Here is a 26066-nt window from a genome sequence, read left to right as displayed (position 1 = left end):
TGTTCTGTTGTCTGCTGGCTGTGACGGGTGGAGGGATATGTCTGTATAGTCTCAGACCCAAGTCACTAAGTGCAGACCTCTGCAACTTGTCTCATGTAAACATTTAATCTTCCACTGAGTACTGAATACCAATATTATGAATCCTGACCCTTACTCTGTATAATTTATATTGTACATTACATCCTTCTGATACTATATAGTTCTAACTTTTGTTTATTGTATAATAAGTTGTATATTACATAGTCCTTACTTCTTTTGCACCCATTTCCTACCAGCTGGACATTTTATATCTGATGATTTGATTGGAGCACAGACTTTTACATGTTGATAATAATGTGATAACATCCTCAAACTTTGGAACCTTAAACAGAAAGTGATAATGAGGGAGGAGTCAATAACCCAATGATGTTGGTCTTCAGGATCAGTCCAGTCTTCATCTTGGTTGTTCTCCCCTCCATCCTCACTCTCTGACCTCTGGTGGGGCTCAGCCCCGCTGTTATTCATGACCAAATCATGGTCTAAATAAGGAAGTGCAGGACTTCTTGTGTTAGGAAGATGGCGATGAGTGATAGAGGGGGTGGGGACACTTGTCCTATAATCCCCTCATCACTGTCACTCCTATAAAAGACAGTTCTCGTTGTTTCCTCACTCTCTGACTAAGGTCCATGAATAAAGAAATGAACTGGTAGGAGATCAGAGGACCCATTTACTAGTTACCTTGAGGGGGGAATTGTAAGATCCTCAGAGACAAAGCTGCCTGATGTGGGCGGAGTCCTGGTTTAGGGGAACCAATCTGCTCATGTCTAGTAATAATCTTTTTATTTCTATTTTAGTAGATGGACGGGAGATGAGGAAAACCTCAGAGGATTGTCTCACTTTGTCTCCAGACTGTAAAGTAGAAGATGAGGACATCACACAGTATAGTCCAGGAGAAAACCCGACTACCTCAAATGTCCATCCGGCACCACACAGTGTAGATGGACCATCGTATTCCTCTTATCCTGAGGAACCTCAGACTGTGAGGGACGGTGCCGTCCTTCCAACAGAGAAGAGCTTTTCATGTACTGAGTGTGGGAAGTGTTTCCCTTCTAAATCCAAACTTAATAGGCATATAAGATCTCACACAGGAGAGAAGCCGTATTCCTGTCCTGAGTGCGGGAAATGTTTTTCAGATAAGTCCAGTCTAGACACACATCAGAAATCTCACACGGGGGAGAAGCCTTATTCCTGTCCTGAGTGCGGGAAATGTTTTTTACATAAGTCCCATCTTTCCATACATAAGAGATCTCACACGGGGGAGAAGCCGTTTTCCTGTCCTGAGTGCGGGAAATGTTTTTCACAGAAGTCCAAACTTTCCACACATCAGAGATCTCACACAGGAGAGAAGCCGTATTCTTGTCCTGAGTGCGGGGAATGTTTTTCACAGAAGTCCAGTCTTTACACACATCAGAGATCTCACACGGGGGAGAAGCCGTATTCCTGTCCTGAGTGCGGGAAATGTTTTTCACAGAAGTCCAATGTTTACACACATCAGAAATTTCACACGGGGGAGAAGCCGTATTCCTGCCCTGAGTGTGGGAAATGTTTTTCACAGAACTCCAGTCTTTCCAGACATCAGATATCTCACACAGGGGAGAAGCCGTATTCCTGTCCTGAGTGCGGGAAATGTTTTTCACAGAAGGCTAGTCTTTGCAAACATCAGAGATCTCACACAGGGGAGAAGCCGTATTCCTGTCCTGAGTGCGGGAAATGTTTTTCACAGAAGACCTATCTTTCCAGACATCAGATATCTCACACGGGGCAGAAGCCATATTCCTGTGCTGAGTGTGGAAAATATTTTTCAGATAAGTCCAGTCTTTACACACATCAGAGATCTCACACAGGGGAGAAGCCGTATTCCTGTCCCGAGGGAATTGTTCCTCACTGAAGTCCAGTCTTCCTGTACATCAGGGATCCCACACAACCCTCAAGGTGTATTAGTGCCTTGAGTGCGGGAAATGTCTTCCATATGAATGTTGCTGGATATCACAGCTCTCATGTGGGGAAGAAGCACACCCTGATATACACCTCAGATATACTCCATGGCTGATCTTCATCATGTAATAAACAGTTGATAAGGAGATCAGAGATCACCAAAGACATGGATGAAGTGTTGTACCGTGTTGGCCATTGATAGCAGTAGAAAAATAAAAATGGAGTCATTACCTTTCATTGGCTGAGTACATTTTGTGGGGGAAGATTTCACAAACACTTAGAGGTCTGTTTTTAAAATTATTTTTGGACAAATGTGAGAAGCAATCAATCCAGTCTTGACAGATTTTGGTTGTATTTTACTTCATACAATACTTTCCTAGGATCTTTTTCTCTATCTAGTGCCCATAGTACAGTATTGCACTATTCTTTCTTTTTTTAGGCATTTCAGGAAAAATGTCACATTATGGCCACTAGATGGATCTGATGATCATAGGAATCGCGGTATTAACTTAAATATGGCAAAAAATGTGTGATACTTGGTGGGCAAATCCATGTCACATTCTTTCAGCCATTTTTTTTTAAATAGACCCTTTAATTTCCTGTGTTAGGCATGGTTACATGAGTACAGTAGATATCTAAGAACGTAAATTCTTTAAACCAACCATTGATTTATAACAGAAGAAACTCTAGTGGCTTAATTCAAATTTTCCATTTTAAATCAATGTCAAACATTTGACCAGCACAGCAAATCTCCTAATAACATTTGTTTTTTACCCCCATTCACACAGAAGGGATGTACATGTATTTTTACTGGCCGAATTGCTATGCACATTTTTTATGAATAGACCCCTAAATGTCAGGAGACGTTTATATAGATGGGAAGTATGTAGCAGATAAATGAATAGACCTCCTAGCAATGTTATTACCAGGCTGCAGCTAGGGGGAGCTCTAATGTTTAGAGTGTTACCACAGCAGAGTGATCCCATCTAGCTCACATTAATCCTTTCACTGCCAGAGCTGGTTTTCCATTATTTTTGCACACATGGCAAAATGCAGATTTTGGTCCTGAAGATTCGATAAAACCCCCAAACATATATTTTCTGAAAGCAGAGGCCCTGGAGAATAAAATGGTAGTAATTGTTAAGGTGTTCCTCGTACACAAATGTCACCTTCATATTCGGGTTTATGTTCTACTTTCCCCATTTTCTATGGTGTGATCTTTTCTACAATACTTTGTTATAATAATGAGGTGGTCAGAGACTGCAGACATAGTACAGGAGATGGTCAGAGACTGCAGACATAGTACAGGAGATGATCAGAGACTGCAGACATAGTACAGGAGATGATCAGAGACTGCAGACATAGTACAGGAGATGGTCAGAGACTACAGACATAGTACAAGAGACAGTCAGAGACTGAAGACATGATACAGGAGATGGTCAGAGACTGCAGACATAGTACAGGGGATGGTCAGAGACTACAGACATAGTACAAGAGACAGTCAGAGACTGAAGACATGATACAGGAGATGGTCAGAGACTGCAGACATAGTACAAAAGACAGTCAGAGACTGCAGATATACTACAGGAGATGGTCAGAGACTACAGACATAGTACAAGAGACAGTCAGAGACTGAAGACATGATACAGGAGATGGTCAGAGACTGCAGACATAGTACAGAGGATGGCCAGAGACTGCGGACATAGTACAGGGGATGGTCAGAGACTGCAGACATAGTACAGGAGATGATCAGAGACTGAAGACATGATACAGGAGATGGTCAGAGACTGCAGACATAGTACAGGGGATGGTCAGAGACTGCAGACATAGTACAGGAGATGATCAGAGACTGAAGACATGATACAGGAGATGGTCAGAAACTGCAGACATAGTACAGGGGATAGTCAGAGACTGCAGACATAGTACAGGGGATGGTCAGAGACTGCAGACATGGTACAGGGGATGGTCAGAGACTGCAGACATGATACAGGAGATTGTCAGAGACTGCAGACATGGTACAGGGGATGGTCAGAGACTGCAGACATTCTACAGTAGACGGTCAGAGACAGCAGACATAGTATAGGAGATGATCAGAGACTGCAGACATAGTATAGGAGATGATCAGAGACTGCAGACATAATACAGGAGATGATCAGAGACCGCAGACATAGTACAGGAGATGGTCAGAGACCGCAGACATGTTACAGAAGACGGTCAGAGACTGCAGACATAGTGCAGAAGACGGTCAGAGACTGCAGACATGGTGCAGAAGACGGTCAGAGACTGCAGACATGGTGCAGAAGACGGTCAGAGACTGCAGACATGGTGCAGAAGACGGTCAGAGACTGCAGACATAGTACAGGAGATGGTCAGAGACTGCAGATATAGTACAGAAGACTGTCAGAGACTGCAGACATAGTACAGGAGATGGTCAGAGACTGCAGATATACTACAGGAGATGGTCAGAGTCTGCAGCAGAGGCGTAACTAGAATCTTCAGGGCCCCAATGCAAGAAACAGGATGCAGGACAGGGTTCCGTGTTGGTGCTTGTTCTGCCACAACGCTTCCAAAAAGCTGGTGGTGATTCTGCCACAACATCTATATGCTCCCCTCCCTCCTCTTCTTCTATGGCCTCTTCTGCAGAATTGTCCTCTGAACCAGCAGTGCTCCGTATGCGCTCAAGGGGCTACAAAGCACTCAGGCTAGAAGATGCCATGCGGTGCTTGAGTTGGTCTACGTAGGGTACAGGAGTCACACTGGGGCAGAGATTCTGTCAGCTCTGCAGGGACAGGCTCAGAGGTGGTTGATGCCACGGCAGCTTCAGCCAGGAATGGTTGTAAGCAACAATGGCACCAACCTTCTCTCCGCCCTCTGAAAGGGACACTTGACCCATGTTCCATGTTTGGCCTATGTCCTAAATTTGGTAGTGCAGCGTTTCTTGACCAGATACCCAGGCTTACAAGATCTCCTGAGGCAGGCCATAAAAGTCTGTGGTCATTTCCGGTGGTCATACAATGCCAGTGCTTGGCTGGCTAACCTGCCCACCAACCGCCTCATTTGGGACATGTCCACCAGGTGGAACTCAACATTGGCAATGCTGCAGCGGCTGCACACACAGCAGAGGGCCATCAATGAGTACCTGTGCAAGTATGGCACAGGGTCAGGGGAGCTTGGTTTCTTTTCGCCACGCCAGTGGCTACTGATCAGGGATGCATGCACTGTCCTGTCACCATTTGAGGAGGCCACGAGGATGGTGAGCAGTGACAGTGCATGCATCAGTGATACTGTCTCTCTAGTCTTCCTGCTGGACCACACGCTTTGTGGGATCATAGACAGGGCACTTGAAGCAGAACAGCGGGAGGAAGAGGAGGACTTCCTTTCCTCTCAAGGCCCCCTTTATCCAGATAGCATTCCTGCAGGTCCGCCAAACACACAAGAAGAAGAGGAGGAGGATTGTGTCAGCATGGATTTAGAGGATAACACTCAGCAGCAGTCTTCAAGGGATGGTTTTCAGTCCCCAGAAACCCAAGGAGTTGTACGTGGCTGGGAGGAGGTAGTTCCTGATAATGTGATCCTTAGTGACCCAGAGGACTCAGAATCGAATGCCTCTGCAAACTTACACTGCATGGCCTCCTTGATTCTGCAAAGCCTGCGAAAGGACCCTAGGATTCGTGGTATCAAGGAGAGGGATCATTACTGGCTGGCAACCCTTCTTGATCCACGTTACAAGTAGGGATGAGACCGATGGACACCGATTTCAAGTATTTAGGAGTTAAAATAACACCCTCACTTGAAATCATTTACCAACAAAATTGTATTCCTCTGTTGAATGATATCAAAACCGATTTAAATAAAATCGCTTCTAGACAAAGGTCTTGGATTGGTAGGATTAACAGCTTTAAAATGATAATCCTCCCTAAAATATTTTTTAAAATGCAAATGTTACCAATCTTAATCCCAGAAACATATTTCAAAATATTAAATACACTACTACCTAGGTTTATTTGGCAGAACAGATAAGGATAAGGCACAAGGTGGTTTGGGGGTACCGGATATAAAAACCTATTATCGCAATTCTTATGTCACGGGTGGTTAAATGAGTAAAAATAAATAAGGAAAAAAGGTGGGTGAAATTGGAAAGTAGGATTAGTAAGGTCACTCTAGGGAAAGTGATATAGATTCCGACACACATAAGAGATTTAGATGAGCACACTCACAGGATTACACGGATAGCAATGGCAATGTGGGTCACGGTACACAAAAGGGAAAAGTGGGGATATAACTGCCCTCTGATACCACTAAGAGACACATATTATTTTGCACCAGGGAAAGAGAGTTTGTTTGGTAATTGGATTAAGCAAAAAAACGCACAATTAAAAGATATTACAGTGAAATATGCACTTTTCAGGAATTGACTAATAAAAAAGATGTATTGGAAGTAAACAGGTGGAGGTACGCACAGTTAAAACACTTTGTGGAGTCCCTTCCCCAACCAATCAGGTCGGAGAACAGCCTGCTCCCACTAGAACGGCTGTGCTCAGCCACAGACAGAAGGAGAGGGATCTCGAGGATCTACAAAATTCTGAATGGATTAAAAATATTGGGGCCCCTGCCATTTATCAAAAAATGGGAGGAAGAGATGGGAACAGGAGACATGGAGGTAGATGTTTGTAAAATATTACGGTTGACACATGCTACATCATCGGATTGTAGCTCGACAGAAATGAATTACAAGTGCTTGGCACGCTGGTACATAACTCCAGATAAATTATACCAATATCAAAGGGATGCTTCTAATTTATGCTGGAGGGGATGTGTGGAAATTGGAACTATGTCCCATATATGGTGGACATGCCCTAAAATAAAAGTATACTGGAAAGAAGTAATATTAATAAGAGAAGAATTACTGGCACTAAAATACCTGAGGAGCCATGGGTTTGTCTGTTCCACGGGGTCAGAATGTCCATCAAACAATATAAGAGAACATTGCTGCCCCATCTCCTAAATACAGCAAAAAGTTTAATCCCCAGACAGTGGAAGGATCCCGAGAGTCCTTTGTTGAGGAGTTGGTAAAATTAACAAAACTTATAATATGGAGTTTCTAAGGTTCAATGGTGAAGTAGGAGAAGAAGGGTTTGAAAGGAGATGGAAAGACTGGTTAAAGTACAAGCAATCACCAAGATTGAGTGTGAGGGGGCGGGACTGAAGACAGGTACTTGGAGAGAAGAGGGGCGGGTGGGGGGGATTTCGGGGGGAGGGAGGTATTCATTTTAGATTGTTGGTAGATGCATAAGTAGGGCCGGTAGTGGCAACCCAGCTCTGACTGTATTTGTTTTGTATGAATTTTTGTCTTAAAAAACCTAATAAAGAAATTGAAAAAAAAGTGGCTGTGTTATTGTTCTAAACACGGGAAAAATGCACTACTTTAAGGGCATACTAAGGACACCCCCAGGCACAATATTTAAAGGAATATTTCTTTTTTTATTGTTTAACTTTAAGCATTATTAAAATCACTGCTCTTGAAAAAAAACGGCCGTTTTTAAAACTTTTTTTTGCATTGATCCATGTCCCCTGGTGCAGGACTCGGGTCCCCAAACACTTTTTATGGCAATAACTTGCATATAAGACTTTAAAATGAGCACTTTTGGTTTTTCATTCTCATGTCCCATAGAATTTAATGGTGTTCGTGTGTTCGTATGAATTTTTTAAAATAAACGGCAATATATTGAAATCAACCAGCGCAAACCATATAAGACTAACAATAAGCAGCTGTGGTACTGAGGGTCAAATTTATCAAATCACTGAACATGTGTATTATCAAAAAGCAGTACAGCGCATATAATTAAAATCTAATAGAAACAATAAAGAACAGTCCATTTTCTATAGTTCAAGACAAAGGTTTCCAGCGAATAATCCGGTGACACGAGTGACATCCACAAAAGTAAGTGACTGTAGTGAAAAGACCTCCACCATTGGTAACACAAGCCGCTCACCTCAGCAGATGGACCCCTGAGTTAATCAGTCAGGTCTAAAACAGCAGTTCCCTCAAGGGGATATTAGCAGGAACAGATCCACTTGTGACAGGTCAGACACTGATATCTTATGAACTTGCAGTAATCACATGGAATAAAAATAAAGGAGATCTAGTGCTCTCTGTATGATGCGTTCAAAATTTAATGAAAAACAATGGGAACACTTACAAACAGTGCACTGTACCCCAGAGCGGAGGATTATTCTTATATTATTATTATAGCTTACTCTTCTTCTTAACAGGTAAGAGAGTGCTTTTCCCACAAGAGATTCTCTTGATATAGTTATCCAAGTCTTCTCCAAACAACCTTTCACCACGAAATGGAAACCCTGCCAAGAGCTTCTTACATGGTGCTTCGGCTGACCAATTTTTCAACCATAGGATTCTACGTATATGCACCAACCCAAGAGAAAGACGAGAGGTTTGCATGATAGAATCTCTGATGGCGTCAACAACATAACATAAGGCCGCTGGAAGGTTAGCGAACCCCTGGGCCTGCTGTTCAGGTAGAACTTTGATAACCTGCTTAACATGGTCTCTTAAGTATTGACAGACTCCAATCGCTGCTACTGCAGGTTGGGCCACTGAACCTGCTAAGGAAAAAACATCCTTCAATAGGGATTCCATCTTTTTATCCACAGGATCCCTGAGCGTTGTCTACAGGACAAGTCAGACTATTATTTACGGAGGAAATGGCCGGCATCCCCCACATCTTAATAAATTTTTCTTCCATAGGATAAAGTGTTGAAAACTTTTTCGGCGAAAGAAATCGCTTATCTGGGTGATCCCACTCAGAATAAAGGAGCTTTTCAAGTAAATTATGAACAGGAAAAGCCTGTGCTGTTTGAGGAGGTTTCAGAGACCCTAAAGAAGAGGGTTCTTTAACAGTTTCAGGTACGGGCAACTTAAATGTGGAGCGGACCAATCCAGTAAGGATCTGTACTAAGACTTTCTCCTCTTGGGAAGTCGCAGAGGGTCCCTCTCCACCTGATTCCTCTGAAGAGGAATTATCTGTCCCATCCTGATCCTCTGAAAGGGATTCCTCTCCTTTATCCCAGAGCTCCTCTGCTTGAGGGTCTTGGGAAACAGAGGAAGGCCTAGTGCGTTTTCTTCCACTGAGTGAAGACGTAATCACGGTCATTAATCTTTCCTCTAATCCATTGATGGTTGAGGAAAAAACCTCCTGCGTAATGTATACAGGGGCTGAAGTGCCAGAGGCAGGTACAGCCCCTGACCCCAACGGCTCTCCCTGTCCAGCCGTCCCTGGCCCCTCAGGGGGGGAGGATGTAGCAGACAGGGGGTCCTCAGAACCTGAACGAGATCCCCTAGTGTCTCTGGTTCTGGGGGTACTTGAACCTCTTCTACCCATAGTGCAAAGCAACAAGGTGGAGGTATCACAAATGAACACTGACTGCTGAGCGATGTAGTCTGGCAAAAGCCTTGCTACCAAATGCCCAGTCTGGTGTTACCTTAGTAAATGCTGCCTAGGGGAATGCCTGTGTCCCACCTTACATGCGACTGTCAGCTCTGTGTCCCTCCAAGGCTCAGAGCACCTGTAGAGTGTGCTTTAAGTAGTCATGCTTTTGGCACTGTGGGCGTCTGAGCATGCTGGCGCTGTGCTGACGCCCCCCCCCCTGCCACCCCCCCCTTCGTTTTTTTGAAAACGAGTGCTTCCCACGAGAGCCTGACCCTTCCGGAGTAAGCATGGAGGAAGGCTGGGGGTGAAGGAGGAAGGAGAGAGGCCGGCAGCGATGGGACCTGCATAGATGCAATGGCGGCCTGGCGGCAGCGGCAGCGACAGTGCGGTATAAAAACCGCCTTACAGCCCACCTGCGGCCTCCCCTTGGCCTGGGGGGAACATTCCTGAGGAGAAATTCCCCCATCCCATCCTACCTGGAGCAGGTCGGAAGAGATGTGCAGCGTCGAACGCTGAGACAGAAACAGCATGAGAAGTTATGTGCTCTTGGCAGCCCCCGGTGGTCACAATAGGCATAGCATGCATCTACCTTAAAGGAGAAAACCTGCTAGAATTCAAAATTCTGTGGAATCTCCTCTTACCTTATCCAGCCGCAGGGTTCAGTTTACACAGACCCAATCTTCACCTCTCATGGTGGGCTCCGTTTGAAAAAAACGTCAGAGACTGGGGCCCCCTACGAATAGGGGGATCCTGCAGTTCTGGCCCTGTAAAGCACCTAGCCAGAAATTAGGAGATTTAAAGCCATTTTCTGATCTGCGGGGTCCAGCTCTCTAAAAAGAGAAGCATTACAGGTAAAACCTCATTTCTTCAGACACAAGGCCCGGGTACCATCCAATTCGGCCATGAAAAGACACTTTGAATGGATCCGGTTCGCCAGGCTTGCCCCAGTATAGGATATCAGGATATTCCCTTTGGAGCTCAGCACAGCACATCTTTACACGTCCAACACCCAAGACACTGGCGTAAAAACTGAGGTATCCCTGGAAGGGGAGGGATTATATAGGGGGTTGAACTTCCTGATTAGGGTGTGACCAGTGTCCAATACCTAAAGGTACCTACATAACCCATCAGTTATTACTGTGGCTCTGTGTCCCGTGATGTCCGAGAAAGAAAAATAAAAACCGCAGAGACGATCAAATACCACCAAAAGAAAGCTCTATTTGTGGGGAAAAAAGGACGTCAATTTTGTTTGGGAGCCACGTCACACAACCGCGCAATTGTCAGTTAAAGCGACGCAGTGCCGAATCGCAAAAAATGCTCTGGTCTTTGGCCAGCAAAAAGCACCTCTGTCCCCCGACCTCGCACGCAGAAGCAAACACATGCGTGAGTAGCGCCTGCATATGAAAACGGTGTTCAAACCACACATGTGAGGTATCGCCGCGATCGTTAATGCGAGAGCAATAATTCTAGCCCTAGACCTCCTCTGTAACTCAAAACTGGTAACCTGTAGAAATGTTGCCAATGGAGATTTTTAAGTGCCAAAGTTTGTCGCCCATCCACGAGTGGGCGCAATTTTGAAGCGTGACATGTTATGGTATCATGGTATCAATTTACTTGGCGTAACATTATCTTTCACAATATAGAAAAAAATTGGACTAACTTTACTATTGTCTTATTTTTTTAACAAAAAAAGTGCATTTTTTCCCAAAAAATTGTGCTTGTAAGACCGCTGCGCAAATACGGTGTGACATAAAGTATTACAATGACCGCCATTTTATTATCTACGGTGTCTGAAAAAAAAAAATATATATATATAATGTTTGGGGGTTGTAAGTAATTTTCTAGCAAGAAAAAAATGATTTTAACTTGTAAACAACAAATCTCAAAAAGAGGCTCGGGGCTGAAGTGGTGAACAGGTTAGGTAGAATAGTTCACCTCTAGTGGGGTGGAGGAGAAATCGCCCACATCCCTAATATGAACCCCAAAACAAAAAGAGACCCTCTGGTGGGACTTTGAAGGACAATGACTCCAATTGGGCATAGACCAGTTCAATATGTAAAATATTGATTTTAACCTTTTCATGACTAAGCCTATTTCTGACATTTGTTGCTTGCAAGTTAAAATCTGTATTTTTTGCTAGAAAATTTCTTAGAACCCCCAAACATTATATATATATATTTTTTTTTAGCAGAGACCGTAGAGAATAAAATGGCGATTGTTGCAATATTTTATGTCACATGGTATTTGCGCAGCGTTCTTTCAAATGCAATTTTTTTAGGAAAAAAGACACTTTCATGAATTAAAAAAAACTAAACAGTAAAGTTAGCCCAATTTTTTTATATAATGTGAAAGATGATGTTCTGCCGAGTAAATAGATACCCAACATGTCATGCTTTGAAATTGCGCCTGCTCGTGGAATAGCGACAAACTACGATACCTAAAAAATCTCCATAGGCGGCACTTTGAAAAAAATGACGGTTACCAGGTTAGAGTTACAGAGGAGGTCTAGTGCTAGAATTATTGCTCTCCCTCTGATGACCGCGGCGATACCTCACATGTGTGATTTGAACACCGTTTACATATGCGGGCGCGACGTGTGCATTTTTTTTTGCTGAGCAAGCTCTCGGCGACGGGGGCGCTTTCATTTTTTTTCTAATTTATTTTATTTATTTATTTTTTACTTTAAAAAAATAAAAATAAAAATTCTGATCACTTTTATTGCTGTCACAAGGAATGTAAAAATCCCTTGTGACAGTAATAGGTGGTGACAGGTACTCTTTATGGAGGGGATCAGGGGGTCCAAAAGACCCCAAATCCCTCCTTTACACTTCAAAGTATTCAGATCGCCAAAAACGTCGATTCTAAATACTGTTATTTTTTAAAAAACCGGCCATTGGCAGCCGAGTAAACCGGAAGTGACGTGGCTTCTGTGTTTACAGAGAGAAGACCGGAACTAAGCCGTTTCTTATGCCCCGCACACACGAGCGGAATTTCCTTCGGAAAAATCTTGGATGGTTTTTCGGATGGAATTCCGCTCAAGCTTGGCTTGCATACACACGGTCACACAAAAGTTCTCTGAACTTTCGACCATCAAGAATGCGGTGACGTACAACACTACGACGAGCCCAGAAAATGAAGTTCAATGCTTCCGAGCACGCGTCAAATTGTTTCTGAGCATGCGTAGGAATTTTGCGCGTCGGAATTGCCACAGACGATCGGAATTTCCGATAGAAACTTTTTCCATCTGAAAAATAGAAAACCTGCTCTCAATCTTTTGCCGGCGGAAATGCCACCAGCAAAAGTCCGATGGAGCATACACAAGATCGCAATTTCCGACCAAAAGCTCTCATCGGACTTTTGCTGGAGGAATTTCCGATTGTGTGTACGCGGTATTACTCTAACCGGCGGAAGTGCCAGATCGCGGATCGGGTCTCCCGGTGGGACGGGAGGCCCGGTAAGAGCAGCGGAGGGGGGGATGTCCAAGCAGCTGGGGGGACAGGGTACTTTGTAATGGGAGGACCCCCTGCCCTAAAGCACCCCCCCAGTTCTTGGCCTATCAGGCTGCATGCTCGGATAAGGGTCTGGTATGAAATGGAGGGGGGGCTCCCACGTTTTTTTTTCACTTTTTTATTGCCGGCAATGTTTTTTTTTAATTCAGCTGTCAGGGGGGGAAACACATTGACAGCTAATGTCTCATCGGTTGTTAAGGATGTCTGGCTTCCCAACCTCACTCCTAAATAACCAGCTATTCACTGCACCCTGATTGGGCAAAGCATTACCCAATCAGGGCTTAGAATACACTGTGCATTGCAGAGCATTCAATGGGGCGAACATTCACCGAGTGCCCTGCAAATTCTGGTGTTCGCCAAATGGACAAACAGGCAATGTTCAGACCAAACTTTTTGCTCAGTCCAAACTGTTTTCCCAACTTGAATTGCAACAAACATGCTGTGTATAAATCAGAACTACCAATAAGTGTCAATCATCTACCTGATGATGGTGAGGGATGGTGTGACCTTCCTGTGTGGAATCCCGGGAGTACAGAGGAGGGGGACATCTCTCTGGTGGGTTTCTGTAGCTGGATGACTCCACCATGGTGTCCTGGTACAGATCTTTGTGTTCTTTTAGAAACTCAATCACCCCATCCTCATCATCCTCCTCTTTTATCTCTTCTTTAACCTCAACTTTACACTCTCTCAGGTTTCCACTCTGAATATATAATAAAAATGACATCAATGGTAACAATGCAGATAATGTACAGATCCTAATGATACTATCAGTGATTGTTCCTCATCTACCTGATGATGGTGAGGGATGGTGTGCCCTTCCTGTGTGGAATCCCGGGAATACAGAGGACGGGGACATCTCTCTGGTGGGTTCCCATTACTGGATCCATCTGTAGGAAACACACACACTGACTGAATACATTGTTTCTATGCGTTTATCAGATGATGGGGGATCTAGGTGGACCCTCCGTACTGCTCTCTCCTTTACAATAAAGTCTCCTCTTACCCGGTGATGTGAGGGGCGGCTGATTGTCCATCATGACGTCCTTGTAGAGATCCTTGTGTCCTTCTAAATACTCCCACTCCTCCATGGAGAAATAGACAGTGACATCCTGACACCTTATAGGAACCTGACACACACAATGATACAGTCACCATCCAGACACATCCCTTGTCTGTTACTGGATAATGTCCCAGAATTCCCAGCACCGCTCACCTCTCCTCCATAATCTCTCTGGTGACTTCCAGAATCTTCTTTGTATTTCTCTATTCTATCAGGGAGGGAGGTGGAGGCAATGTGATGGTCATATGATCTCCAGATTTCACAGGAGGAAAACTCTAGATCTGAACACAAATAGAAAAATCTATTTTATTAAAGCCTCACTTCAGACTGAGGTATAATTTACCCCCACAGGACCCCCACACTATGCAGGATAAAAGCTTGTAGCAGACATTCTGATGTCATTACATACAATGCAGGACCAACAGTTCCACTTTGCTAGTGAGGATGCCAAGGGTCCGCCCACATCCTAGGAGCATCAGGGAAAAAAAAACAGATGGAAGGACATTGGGAGGAGGAGCTGTGAGGTCAATGTGATGTCATAGGACATATAGACTCTGGATGGAGGGACATTGGGAGGAGGAGCTGTGAGGTCAGTGTGATGTCATAGGACATATAGACTCTGGATAGAGGGACATTGGGAGGAGGAGCTGTGAGGTCAGTGTGATGTCATAGGACATATAGACTCTGGATGGAGGGACATTGGGAGGAGGAGCTGTGAGGTCAGTGTGATGTCATAGGACATATAGACTTTGGATGGAGGGACATTGGGAGGAGGAGCTGTGATGTCATAGGACATATAGACTCTGGATAGAAGGACATTGGGAGGAGGAGCTGTGAGGTCAGTGTGATGTCGTAGGACATATAGACTTTGGATGGAGGGACATTGGGAGGAGGAGCTGTGATGTCATAGGACATATAGACTCTGGATAGAAGGACATTGGGAGGAGGAGCTGTGAGGTCAGTGTGATGTCGTAGGACATATAGATTCTGAATGGAGGGACATTGGGAGGAGAAGCTGTGAGGTCAGTGTGATGTCGTAGGACATATAGATTCTGATGTCAGCATGGCGAGTCAGCATGGCGAGCTTTGCCTTAGGAGGAGATTCCAGGTGACCCTGAGTATCCGAAACGAGGAGCTTGAGACGATCCGGGAATTTCTGATAATCAGCCGGCTGAGGTAAGCCTTTTGCTTACATTTGAGTTATCAGACTTCCTTGATCGGTAAGGCATTTTTGGGACAAAGGGTACCTATTTTACTCCCCTTAATCGAACTGTATTGATTGGTGGTTATATGTTATGTTGTCCCTGTCTACTGTTCATTGGAGTGTTATAGATAAGAAAGGGAAGAATAGTGCTGTTCACAGGTATATGTACTACATCTGCTAGATAAAGTAGTTTAGATGCAAGAGGGTATAGGCACAAGTAGAGAAGACTGGCCAGTCATTATGGGCATTGAATTAAGTAAGGGAATGAAGGGTAAGAGACCCTCAAAATGCCCAGCGCAAGAGGAGCGCTATATATGAACCGAAGGTGCGGTTCCGCCTATACTGAGCCCCTAGATTAATGGTTAAAGTGGACAGGGATCCACAATGGGTAACTGGGTTACCAAGGTCCACAGGGACTAAGAATCATGCAGAGTAAACAGCTAGAGAAACAGCTATCTATGTGAGCAGGATGGATCAAGGGTGACATTAACACTAGACAGAAAGGGATATTTTGATGTTAAGTTGTGGGATGAATTTGGGGTCAGGCACTACAACTAGTAAAGTCAAAACAGAGAAATGAGAGGTTAAAACAGAATACTTTATATGTTGTCAGAGAGGGAAGATGGGATGAGCACTGTGGCTGCCGTCTTATCATAGAAGCTAGATATAAAAGATATCTGAACAAAATAAGCAAAGCAGAATTTAGGCAGGGAAATATTAATGAGAGTTAAAAGAAAGTGAGAGAATGATATGCATGTGTTGTGTACAAATGGGAAAATGTAAGCGATTTTAGAGAGATATTGGTGTGTGTGCGAATGCTGGGACCTTTAGTTCTATTACTTGTGTGTGTCATGTACACAGATGTGACCCCCTCCTTTGTGCTCTCCTGAAAGAATGTGGCTGGGATGAGAGGTCAGTGATAAGCTGGAAGGATACCATGCCAATTCCAGTTTTTTAGACAAAACATGTGCTGGGTTAACAAATCTAATGGTAAACAATGTGATCACAATTATTTTTTGAATCTGTTTTCCAAACATGGTAAAATAAAGGGTACATTTAACCGTGTATTACACAAATTGAATATCCTTTGATAGTGGAAGCATTTTAAAAAGGGAAATTAAGTAAAATTAAGTAATAATGAGTATTCATGGGGCGTGGCCTGGACGGAGACCGTGATGGCAGCATAAGCCAAGAGCTCCTGTGATCCGGGGACAGATCTTGGCTTAACGGGGAGCCCACATCTTGATTTCAGCATGAGCAGATCCACCCGGAGCTCCTCAACGTCCCGTGCCACATTAGACCCAGGTACGCAACTCAGTAGGAACATCCCTGACATATTTCGCACCCAAAGACTGTCCGCGGCCTCACAGGCCCAGGCGCCGGCCTCTCCTACTGAACGGCCCGACATGCAGACCATGGGTACTCCTACTCCCACATCCGACTCCGGACGAACACACATGCTAAACTTGTTCGACCTGGAAAAAGTAGCTTCGGACATTAAAAGCACGGTGACAGCAGCTATTGCTGACCTAAAATCAGACATGCAGGCGATTGCACACCGCATTGACACGGTAGAACAAACAACCCTGACTCACGCAGCAGCCATCCGTCAGGTCCAATCTGCCTATGATTCACAACTCTCCCAAATGTTCGACCTCCATAGGCATGTGGAAGACCTCGATAATCGCGGCCGACGGCATAACATAAGAGTAAGGGGGATACCTGAAAATATTGATCCAAACTCAATACAGCAAACCCTATGTACACTATTCAATGATTTAATAGAAAGACCTGCAGACTCACCCATCGACATGGAGAGGGCTCACCGTGCCCTACGCCCCCAACCCAGGGAGAATGAACCACCCAGAGATATTGTGTGTTGCCTGGTGAACTTTCCCCTTAAGGAAGAAATCCTACGGAAAGCCAGGGAAAGAGGCCGAGTAATCTTTAATGGGGCCGAAGTAAAGCTATTTCAGGACTTGTCACAGATTACTTTACAAAACAGAAGAGCCCTAAGACGTTTATTGGATGCACTACGCGCTAGGAACATCCAGTATCGCTGGAAATTTCCCTTTGCCCTATCTGCGTCCACCAGGGGACGCTCTGCCATCCTCCGCACACCAGATGATCTGAAGAATTTCTGCGATCAGCTCGATCTCCCACGGATCGAGCTTCCGGAATGGTATGACCTCTTCTTCCCCTCGGAACCATGGCATCCGGTTACCCTTAATCCATCTCCGAAAGCACCACGCCAGAGATCACGTAGACGCAAGGCAGGATCGGCATCTCCGAAAGCTCACTCATCTCGTCGAGACCTCTACCAACGAAGTCCTGCTCGTGCTCCGATGTCCCCCCCGGGACGCAACCATCCGGAAGATTGACGATACTTACTCAGCCATGTCGCAACAGCAGTGAGTTTTGGATTTAACCCCTGATGCACACTGCCCCTTCATCTTATACTGTGTTCTAAGTTATGCATCAAGAATGCAACCACTTGATATCCCTTGGCACTTCTCATCCTCACCCGTCTCGCCCCTATCCGGCTTTTCCATCTTATTATACACAGGAACTTCTCCATATCTCACAAACTGGTCAAGTTCCCACCTGGAAAATAACATTCTGGAATCGAAGGAACAGATCTTTTTTTTTTTTTTTTTTTTTTTTTTTTTTTTATGTGTTTCGTCTTGCTTCATTTATACTTAAATTATCACTCCTTCTTAGGCCTTAAATACCCTTGCCGGGGGTTGAGGAACAGCAGATCTTACCGATCTTTTCCATAATTGCCCATACCCCAAAATCACCTTACTCGAACTTCTCAAAGAACAAAATAAGATCTGCCTTCCCTCTCCCACTGTAAGATACGGCCACGTATTTCCTCCTCTCCCACAAATGTAGATAAGGCATATCTTTATGGTAAATGATTTTATGTATTTAGCAAAGGCAAACTCATAGCTATCCTGATCATCAGGGACGTCGTCCTTACCCGATCCGGGGTGCCCCTTCGGGGGGTTCCACTTTCTTACTTTAGCTCTAATCACCTCCCACGCAACCTACACCTGTGATGGGTAGGAGAGACCCCACTAACCCGGACGTCCCTGGTCCTCAGTGAGCTAACCACCTACCCCAGGAACTAGATCACATACAATGCGCTCTATCAGGTTACTGGGACCCCCGAGGGGGCTACCGAACAAGCCATAATCTCACAACCTCATTATCGCACATTATGACCCTCCCGCCCAAACGTTGATAACAATTATTTTCCCCTTCCCCCCACCCTCCCTCCTCCCCCTCCGTCCTTCCTTACTTCTCTTCTCCCCCCTACCCCCCCTTCTTCTGACCCCCCCATCCATCCAGTCCTCCCCTCCCTTGCCATTCTCTCTATCCCCCCTCACGGGAACTGCCATCTCAGTTTTCACTTCTAAAGATAGTGATTAGCTTTTCGTTTAGCAGGAAAAGCTTAAGTTAGATATCTCTTCCACAATGAGTATCGGATATCGGTTGCTTTTGTTCTTGTTTTTGTTCTTGTTAATATTCTTGTATTTGTTTTAGGGGAATTATACTGTTATTTTCTCCCCCTTGCTTGAAAAGCTCAATACATGGCTGATACGGTAAGGTACACAGCTTATAGGCTATCCCTACTATGATGTATTATGCTTATGTTTTCCTGATGATTGCCTTGTGCTTCTATTCACAGGTTCCTTTAATATGATACTAGTGGTTCTATAGTAGAGTATAATGTTAAGTGGGCTCCCCTTCAAACCACAATAACATTAAACCACAAATCTTCAGCTTACATTTCTCTGCTTAAGCAGAAAGGCGGATCTGTCCCCGGGTCCACACCCGATCGAGGTCCCCCGTCTTTTCTCGCTCCCCCACACAGCTGGTCCCTAAGGACACCAGCTGATATTCCAGAACCCCTTTTTTTTTTCCTCCCCTAGGCGAGGCAGATTTTCTAACCTCGCCTCTGGTGTATCTTCTTTGCTCGATTCCTCTCTTCTCTATTACCCTATCTTACACTACCTACTCCTTCCTTCCTCTCTTTCTCTCCTCCCCATCTCCTATTCCCACTTCTCTTCTCTTTTCTCTCCTACATCCCAGACTCACTCTTGCTTCACTACTCCTCACCCCTCCTCTCCCCTTCTTCTCTTTTCTTCTTTCTCCTTTATCTTCTCCCTCTCTTCGCTAATTCTCTCTCTCTCTTGTTATACTCCTAGGCTCCGGGGATTGACTAGCCCCGCTCCGCCCCCTCCCTGACAGCCCTCACACACTGTCCACCACTACTTACTGAATTGCACTTTGGCGGGGTCTGACCCCCAGACGCAAACAGCGCATAACCATGCAATCGAAACCATTAATCAATCTTTCATTAATGCTAAAATGTATATCCCTTAACGTGAAAGGTCTCAACCTTCCTGAGAAACGCTCCCAGGTCTTGACATCTCTCTCTAAACACAAAGCTCATTTTATTTTTTTGCAAGAGACCCACTTCCGCTCCGACACAATACCTAAACTTGCCAATCACATATACCGTACAGCTCACCATGCCACGAACCCAGAGGCCAAAACGAAAGGTGTCTCAATATTAATCTCCAAACATGCAAACTTTTTCCTCACAGACTCATTGATTGACCCGACGGGCAGATATATCTTCCTCAAAGGGAAGTACGCAAACAAACCAATAACACTGGCAAACGTTTACTGCCCCAATGAACATCAAGTCTCCTTCTTTAGAGACATCTGTGACCGACTGGCAACCTTCCAGGAAGGCCTAGTTCTCCTTGGAGGAGATTTTAACGTGCCCCTGAATCCACTATTGGACTCATCATCAGGCTCTTCTGCCCTAACGTACAGGGCTTTACGTCAGATCAAAACCCAATTACAAAACCTGACCCTTCACGACACATGGCGCACATTATCACCCACAGTAAAAGATTACACATTTTTCTCTGCCCCACATCAAAAGTATTCTAGAATCGACTATTTTTTCCTCTCCCAGTCCGATCTCTCATATTTAAAACAGTCCACGATAGAACCCATGTTTCTATCAGACCATCACCCCATTACGGTCACACTAACTTTTCCCGAAATTCACCCTCGAACTAAAGTATGGCGATTCAACCCTTCGCTGCTCGGGGATCCGGTCTCCCTAGATCACATACGCACGTGCATCCTCAACTACTTTGCTGAGAATTCGTCACCTGAAATCTCCCCTATCTCCCTCTGGGAGGCTCACAAGTGTGTGGTCCGGGGGGAACTGATCGCACTGGCGGCTAAAGCCAAAAAACTGAACCAAGAACTTATTAACTCACTTATCACAACAATTAAATCCCTAGAAAGAACACACAAACGAACACAGGCAGTCGCCACCTTACAAGAACTATCTCACGCCCGCGCTCTTCTCAAAATAGAATTGGACAAACGCTCTAGCAGACGCTACATCCTCTCCCAGAGGATCTTTTACGAGCAAGGGAACAAATGTGGCCGCTTGCTGGCACGCTCAGTCCAATCTGCTAAAACCTCTACCAGAATACATCACTTACGCAATCCCAAGGGAGATCTCCTGGTCAAGAATGAGGAAATAGCTAGAGAATTTGAGACCTTTTACTCAAAACTATATAACTTATGCCCTGATCAAATGTCTCAAAACGCACAGAAAACCCGATCTGACCTCATTAAATCTTTCCTCTCCAAATATAGCCCCAAGCCTATATCGCCCCAACTTAAACTAGAACTTGATAAACCCATATCCTTAACTGAAATTGAAGTGGCAATTAAACAAATGAAGCGTGGCAAAAGCCCTGGTCCCGACGGTTACACTCTCCAGTATTATAAAACATTCTCTGACATCCTCTCCCCTACACTCTTATCTACATTTAACGCCTTAGCTGATGCCCAATTTGATCCTTCCAGAATGCTAATGGCCCACATCACGGTCATACCAAAAGAAGGTAAAGACCCTTCATCAGTCGCAAACTACAGGCCAATATCCCTATTAAACGTAGACATCAAATTGTATGCAAAAATCCTCGCTATTAGACTACTCCCCCTAATACCAAACCTTGTATCCCTGGACCAGGTAGGGTTTGTCCCGGGCAGAGAAGCCCGAGACAATGTAATTCGCACATTAAACTTACACCACTGGACTTCGACCACTAAAATCCAGGGTTTCCTCCTCTCCCTGGACGCCGAGAAGGCGTTTGACAGGGTGGCCTGGGACTACATGCACGAAGCTCTTTCGGCGATTGGGATCGGAAATCGTATGCTCTCATCTATCATGGCACTGTACTCTGGTCCCTCCGCTGCAGTTAGAGTTAACGGCCTCCTGTCAGGCGCCTTCTCGGTCAGGAATGGCACACGTCAGGGTTGCCCTCTATCACCACTTCTCTATATCCTCACCTTAGAGCCCTTCCTCAACAAATTAAGAAACAATCCTGATATTCGGGGCATTATGGTAAAAGGGAGAGAGTACAAGGTAGCGGCATTCGCCGACGACATTTTGCTCTCACTACAAGCACCCCGTGTCTCTCTCCCAAATCTTCTCCATGAAATTGATCTCTTTAGCAAAATATCCAACTTAAAAATTAATCACACAAAATCACAGGCCCTGAATATCTCGCTTCCCCCCCAAGAAGTGACAAGCTGTCAAGAATCCTTTCCGTTTCAATGGCAAAAGAACGCCCTCACCTACCTAGGAGTACAAATCCCACCCCTGTTATCAAACCTATACGCATTGAATTTCCAGGTAGCTCTTCTTAAAACCCAAAATCTCCTCAAAGAATGGAAGACGTTAAATGTCTTCTGGTTTGGGCGAGCAGCTTTGATTAAAATGCTTATCTTGCCGCGCCTACTATATCTCATACAAACAATACCAATAGCCCTGCCAACTAACTTTTTTACAACATACCAAAAAATCTGCTCAACATTCTTATGGAGAGATTCTCCCCCCCGCATTAAATTTTCTAGACTTACCTTATCTAAATCCAGGGGCGGAATAGGATTGCCGGATCTGGGCAAATACTATAGCGCAAGCCACCTCACGAGGATAGCGGATTGGAATATCCACTCCCTCAAGAAATCCTGGATTCCCCTGGAAAATGCCATATCACATCTTCCTTTACACTTACTCCCATGGTTATCCCCTAAGCACTGGCCACAACCAACAATGACACATCCACTAATCTATCCATCCCTATTAGCATTCAGAAAGGCTTCACTTAAGGGGAACTTAGCCTCAATCCCGGGCCCCTTAACTTCGTTAAGAGGAAACCCTGCTTTCCCCCCAGGCTCCCACACCAATTTCCTGCAGAAAGAATGGCCACATGAAGACGTTTTAATCATGCACTTCTATCAAGACGGGAAAATCATGCCCCATGAAAAACTCATAGAAATATCCAAAACCTCAGCATTTTCCTTCTGGACTTACAGGCAAATCAGACATTTCCTGGAATCTCACATCAATCAAACCCACGGGATTAAACAACTCACTCAGTTTGAAACTCTGTGTCACCGTAAAACCCCACAAAGACACCTCATCTCTCTTCTATACACTTTGCTTAATGACCCCTTGACATTTACTATCTCACCTTCTCAGAGTTCATGGAACAGAGACCTTTCGACACCCTTAACTAGTGAGGAATGGAATAGGGTCCATGAATACATACACAAGGGTTCATTGAATGTCACTACACAAGAGAACGGGTATAAGATAGCTACCAGATGGTATAGAACCCCCTCAAGACTCCACAAATTTAAAACCTCTATCCCCAACACTTGCTGGCGATGCGGAGTGGAAGTGGGTACTATGCTCCATATATGGTGGGACTGCGCAATCCTCCAACCTTTTTGGAAGGAGGTTCACAAATTAATAACACAAATTACCACATTTACTCTTGACTTTACCCCAGCCCAATATCTCCTACACCATACCTCATTATCCAAACAAAACTACTACAAATCCCTAGCGATGCATCTGGTGAATGCTGCTAGACTATGCATCCCAAAACATTGGCAATCTACATCTGTTCCATCAATCGGTGAATGGTTTGCAAGAATTTCCAAAACAAAAGACATGGAAGAGCTTATTCATGTTTCTCAGGATAGGACTCAGAAGTTCACGGCTACATGGTCCTGTTGGATACACTTCACGACCACTAAGGGATACCGCCAGTATCTTCCACGGGCCTCCATACAAACATAACCGCGTTTAATCAAGAGGGCATCCCTGTTGGTGCCTCCCTTTCAGGTTATGAGGGGGGCGGGTTGGGTTACACCCCGGAGCCATCCTTTTCTATTCCCACTTGCCTTACCTCCAAACACTACCCTCCCTTTTCCCTTTTCTCTTCTCCTTCCCCCTTCTCCTTCCTTCTTAGACTGCTCTATTTTCCTTTCCTTGGTTTGCAACCCTTGTACAGTTGCCTCATATATATTAGGCCCCAAGATGAGGGCACCCACTTGTCGATCTTGAAACTTCGGGACACTCAACATTTGTGCCCGGAGGGGTCTCGACGTCCTCTGGGCCCTTACACGGGACTGGCCCGGTGCTCAATTCTCCCCTTAATACTCGCCGAAAGATGATGTGAGTGGGGGGAATTCTGCACTGGAATATAACACCCTGTTGAGAAGTTTCATGTTTTTGCTCCCAACATTATCATAAATCTTTCTCCAGATCAACCGCCTACTAGCATTTTGTTGGAAAACGTATGAATCCAATGTTGTTTCTTTTTTAAGCTATGTGACAATTGTGCAAGATTCTCTGTACGATTTCTGTATGTGTTATATTTTTTTTACACAATAAAATCTTTATGGAAAAAAAAAAAAAAATAATGAGTATTCATTTCTAATATGAGTTTAACAATTTTATTAATAATATAGATATATTGAAACTGGTTTAGACAACCTTTGGTTGGAAATGAAATCCAGGTTATTGGGGAAATTTGTAATGAATGGAGTTAGTTTAGATTAAGATAACAATTTTGTAATTTAACATTTATACAATAAGCCCTTATTGAGAGAAAAAACGATTAAAATGAGGTTGTTATTTGGAATACAGCTGCCATAATATTTAACAAAGCCAAGATGGATGGAATACATAAGAAGTTTTTCTACAAAAATGAACTTTTAAGGTTTTTGATAATAACTTGATGTGCGGTCCATGATGTAAGAGTAATAATAAATAAAATTTAAATATAACAGACCCATCACATCAATTCCACACACCCTGTTAGGATAGATCCCACCTGCAGCCAGTTGTTTTACAGTTTTTGATGCTTTCTGGTCCATCATACAGATTGTTGGTCCTTTTGTTTTTATTTATTTTTATTTTTGAAATCCAAAGCAGAATGTGTGGATTGTGAAATGATGTGCCCCTTTTTCTTGTAAGTACAGTGGTATAAGCAGAAGAATATTTTTGATTTATGGGCATCTCTCCATGACCGCAGGGTATTGTTATCATTTGTTATAATATTGCCAGGAAAAAGTTGTCTTTTGAAACATGAAACTGGAGTTCTTACACAAACAGCGTGATAGAAAACAAGCCATTGTAATATATTTATGGAAGCTGGACCCAGTAATGAAGGGTTCACCCCGATATATCAGAGCTGTAGCTTTATGCAAAGGTGCTATTAGACAAAGTTAGATATTGTTTTGGTCAAACATTTAATTTTTAATGGTCCGACATTCTGTGCAGCAAATATACAGCTAACTAAATGTTTGTTTAATGAAAGGTTTAAAATATGAGTTTATGTACAAATCTAACAATGAAAACCGCGTACATTTATTCAAAAGAAAGGAAGACACATGTGTTAAATTGATGGTGTAGGAATCAGCTGCTGTGAGCCCAGTGCGGGACACACTCCCTGAAGACCCAGATATTACATTTTTTGTAGATTTGAGGATGCAGTTTATCACCCAGAAGGATACTCTGTATTCAAAGTCATTGGATCCTTTTTCCCCAGCTCATGAAGCAGAGCTCCATGTTTTAGCAAAGCCTGTGAGCTATAAAATAAGTGAGTGTATATTTATATAGATAGTCAAGATATAGAGAGCTTTTGGTTCCATTTGAAGGGCCAGAAGTTTGTTTTTACTTCGGCAGGTAAACCAATAAAGCATGCCAAGTTAATTTGATCGGCTGTTTTCAGCCTTCCAGGTTCTTACTGAGGTAGCCATATTAACTTTTACACAAGGAAGCAGACCAGGATGCACTAAGGATGCTGCATTACAGCCCCAGACACTTGCTGGGTCTGTTTAACTCAGATTCCACCCTAGTTCTGGCCCAGTATAGCTGGGAATAATAATTAAACTTTAAGGACCCCAGAACGAGAAGAACAAGTGGTCCACAGGGGGCAACTTCTTATGAAACAGGACTTTGGAAAAGGTGATCATTTATGTCTGCCAGCCACTCTTTTCCCTCCAGCTTGACACATGGACCGTGTCATCAGTCACAAGCAGTTATGGCTGCCTTAGTAAATGAGCGTGGGATAGAGCCAGGGTCCTCCACAGTTGTTTTTATAACATACCACTTCTTGTTTTACCTGTTACCAAAGGTGTTACCAAAAGCTAAACATCCCTTCCAGAGATCACAAAAAAGATATATCCAGATGCCCAAGTTAGGATCTTACAAGTATGCATTTTGTCTGTATGGACATGTTTTTTGGATGTCCAGTGGCAAATGCTACTGCAAAGGCCACAGTAAAAAGTGTTATTAGAAGTAGTTTGTAAGTACAGAGAGTAACAGAGGAAATCATTTTTATAGGAGAGTCCTTACTAGAAGTTTTGAGGTTTTATTTTTACACCCCCTACTGTCTACAATGTAGCGGAAAAAGTAGAGTAAGAAACTAGAAAACTTTTGCCTGAATGTTTTCTTATATTTTATG

At 44.0% G+C, this 26066-nt stretch overlaps 2 protein-coding genes across 2 annotated transcripts in view; one reads left to right on the top strand and one right to left on the bottom strand.

Annotated features, from left to right (window-relative positions):
• The window catches only part of LOC141122075 (uncharacterized), a 29837-nt gene extending 27910 nt beyond the window's left edge, over positions 1-1927 (top strand). Inside the window, exon 9 of the mRNA XM_073611868.1 lies at positions 1047-1927. Within this exon, the coding sequence (XP_073467969.1) occupies positions 1047-1927 (881 nt within the window). The remainder of the gene's footprint in view (positions 1-1046) is intronic.
• An 11473-nt stretch (positions 1928-13400) lies between these two features.
• LOC141122074 (uncharacterized) lies at positions 13401-16603 on the bottom strand. The gene is made up of 5 exons (XM_073611867.1): positions 16435-16603; positions 14145-14272; positions 13935-14058; positions 13721-13818; positions 13401-13631 (listed from the first exon to the last, which is right to left on the bottom strand). Exons 1-5 carry the CDS (start codon positions 16601-16603, stop codon positions 13401-13403), a joined length of 750 nt encoding a protein of 249 aa, XP_073467968.1.
• Positions 16604-26066: the final 9463 nt, after the last annotated feature.

The sequence above is a fragment of the Aquarana catesbeiana genome, unplaced genomic scaffold (genome assembly GCF_042186555.1).
Source record: "Aquarana catesbeiana isolate 2022-GZ unplaced genomic scaffold, ASM4218655v1 unanchor238, whole genome shotgun sequence".
Classification (NCBI taxonomy): domain Eukaryota; kingdom Metazoa; phylum Chordata; class Amphibia; order Anura; family Ranidae; genus Aquarana; species Aquarana catesbeiana.
The sequence above is the reverse complement of the archived record's forward strand: the minus strand, read 5'-3'. Positions and strand labels throughout refer to the sequence as shown.

Coding starts and splice junctions, on each gene's coding strand:
- LOC141122074 (XM_073611867.1), bottom strand. CDS start 16,603: ATGTCGGGCCGTTCAGTAGGAGAGGCCGGCGCCTGGGCCTGTGAGGCC. Junction 14,273..16,434: donor GCTCATGCTGAAATCAAGAT/GTGGGCTCCCCG, acceptor ATTTGTGTTCAG/ATCTAGAGTTTTCCTCCTGT. Junction 13,632..13,720: donor CCATCCCTCACCATCATCAG/GTAGATGAGGAA, acceptor TTATATATTCAG/AGTGGAAACCTGAGAGAGTG.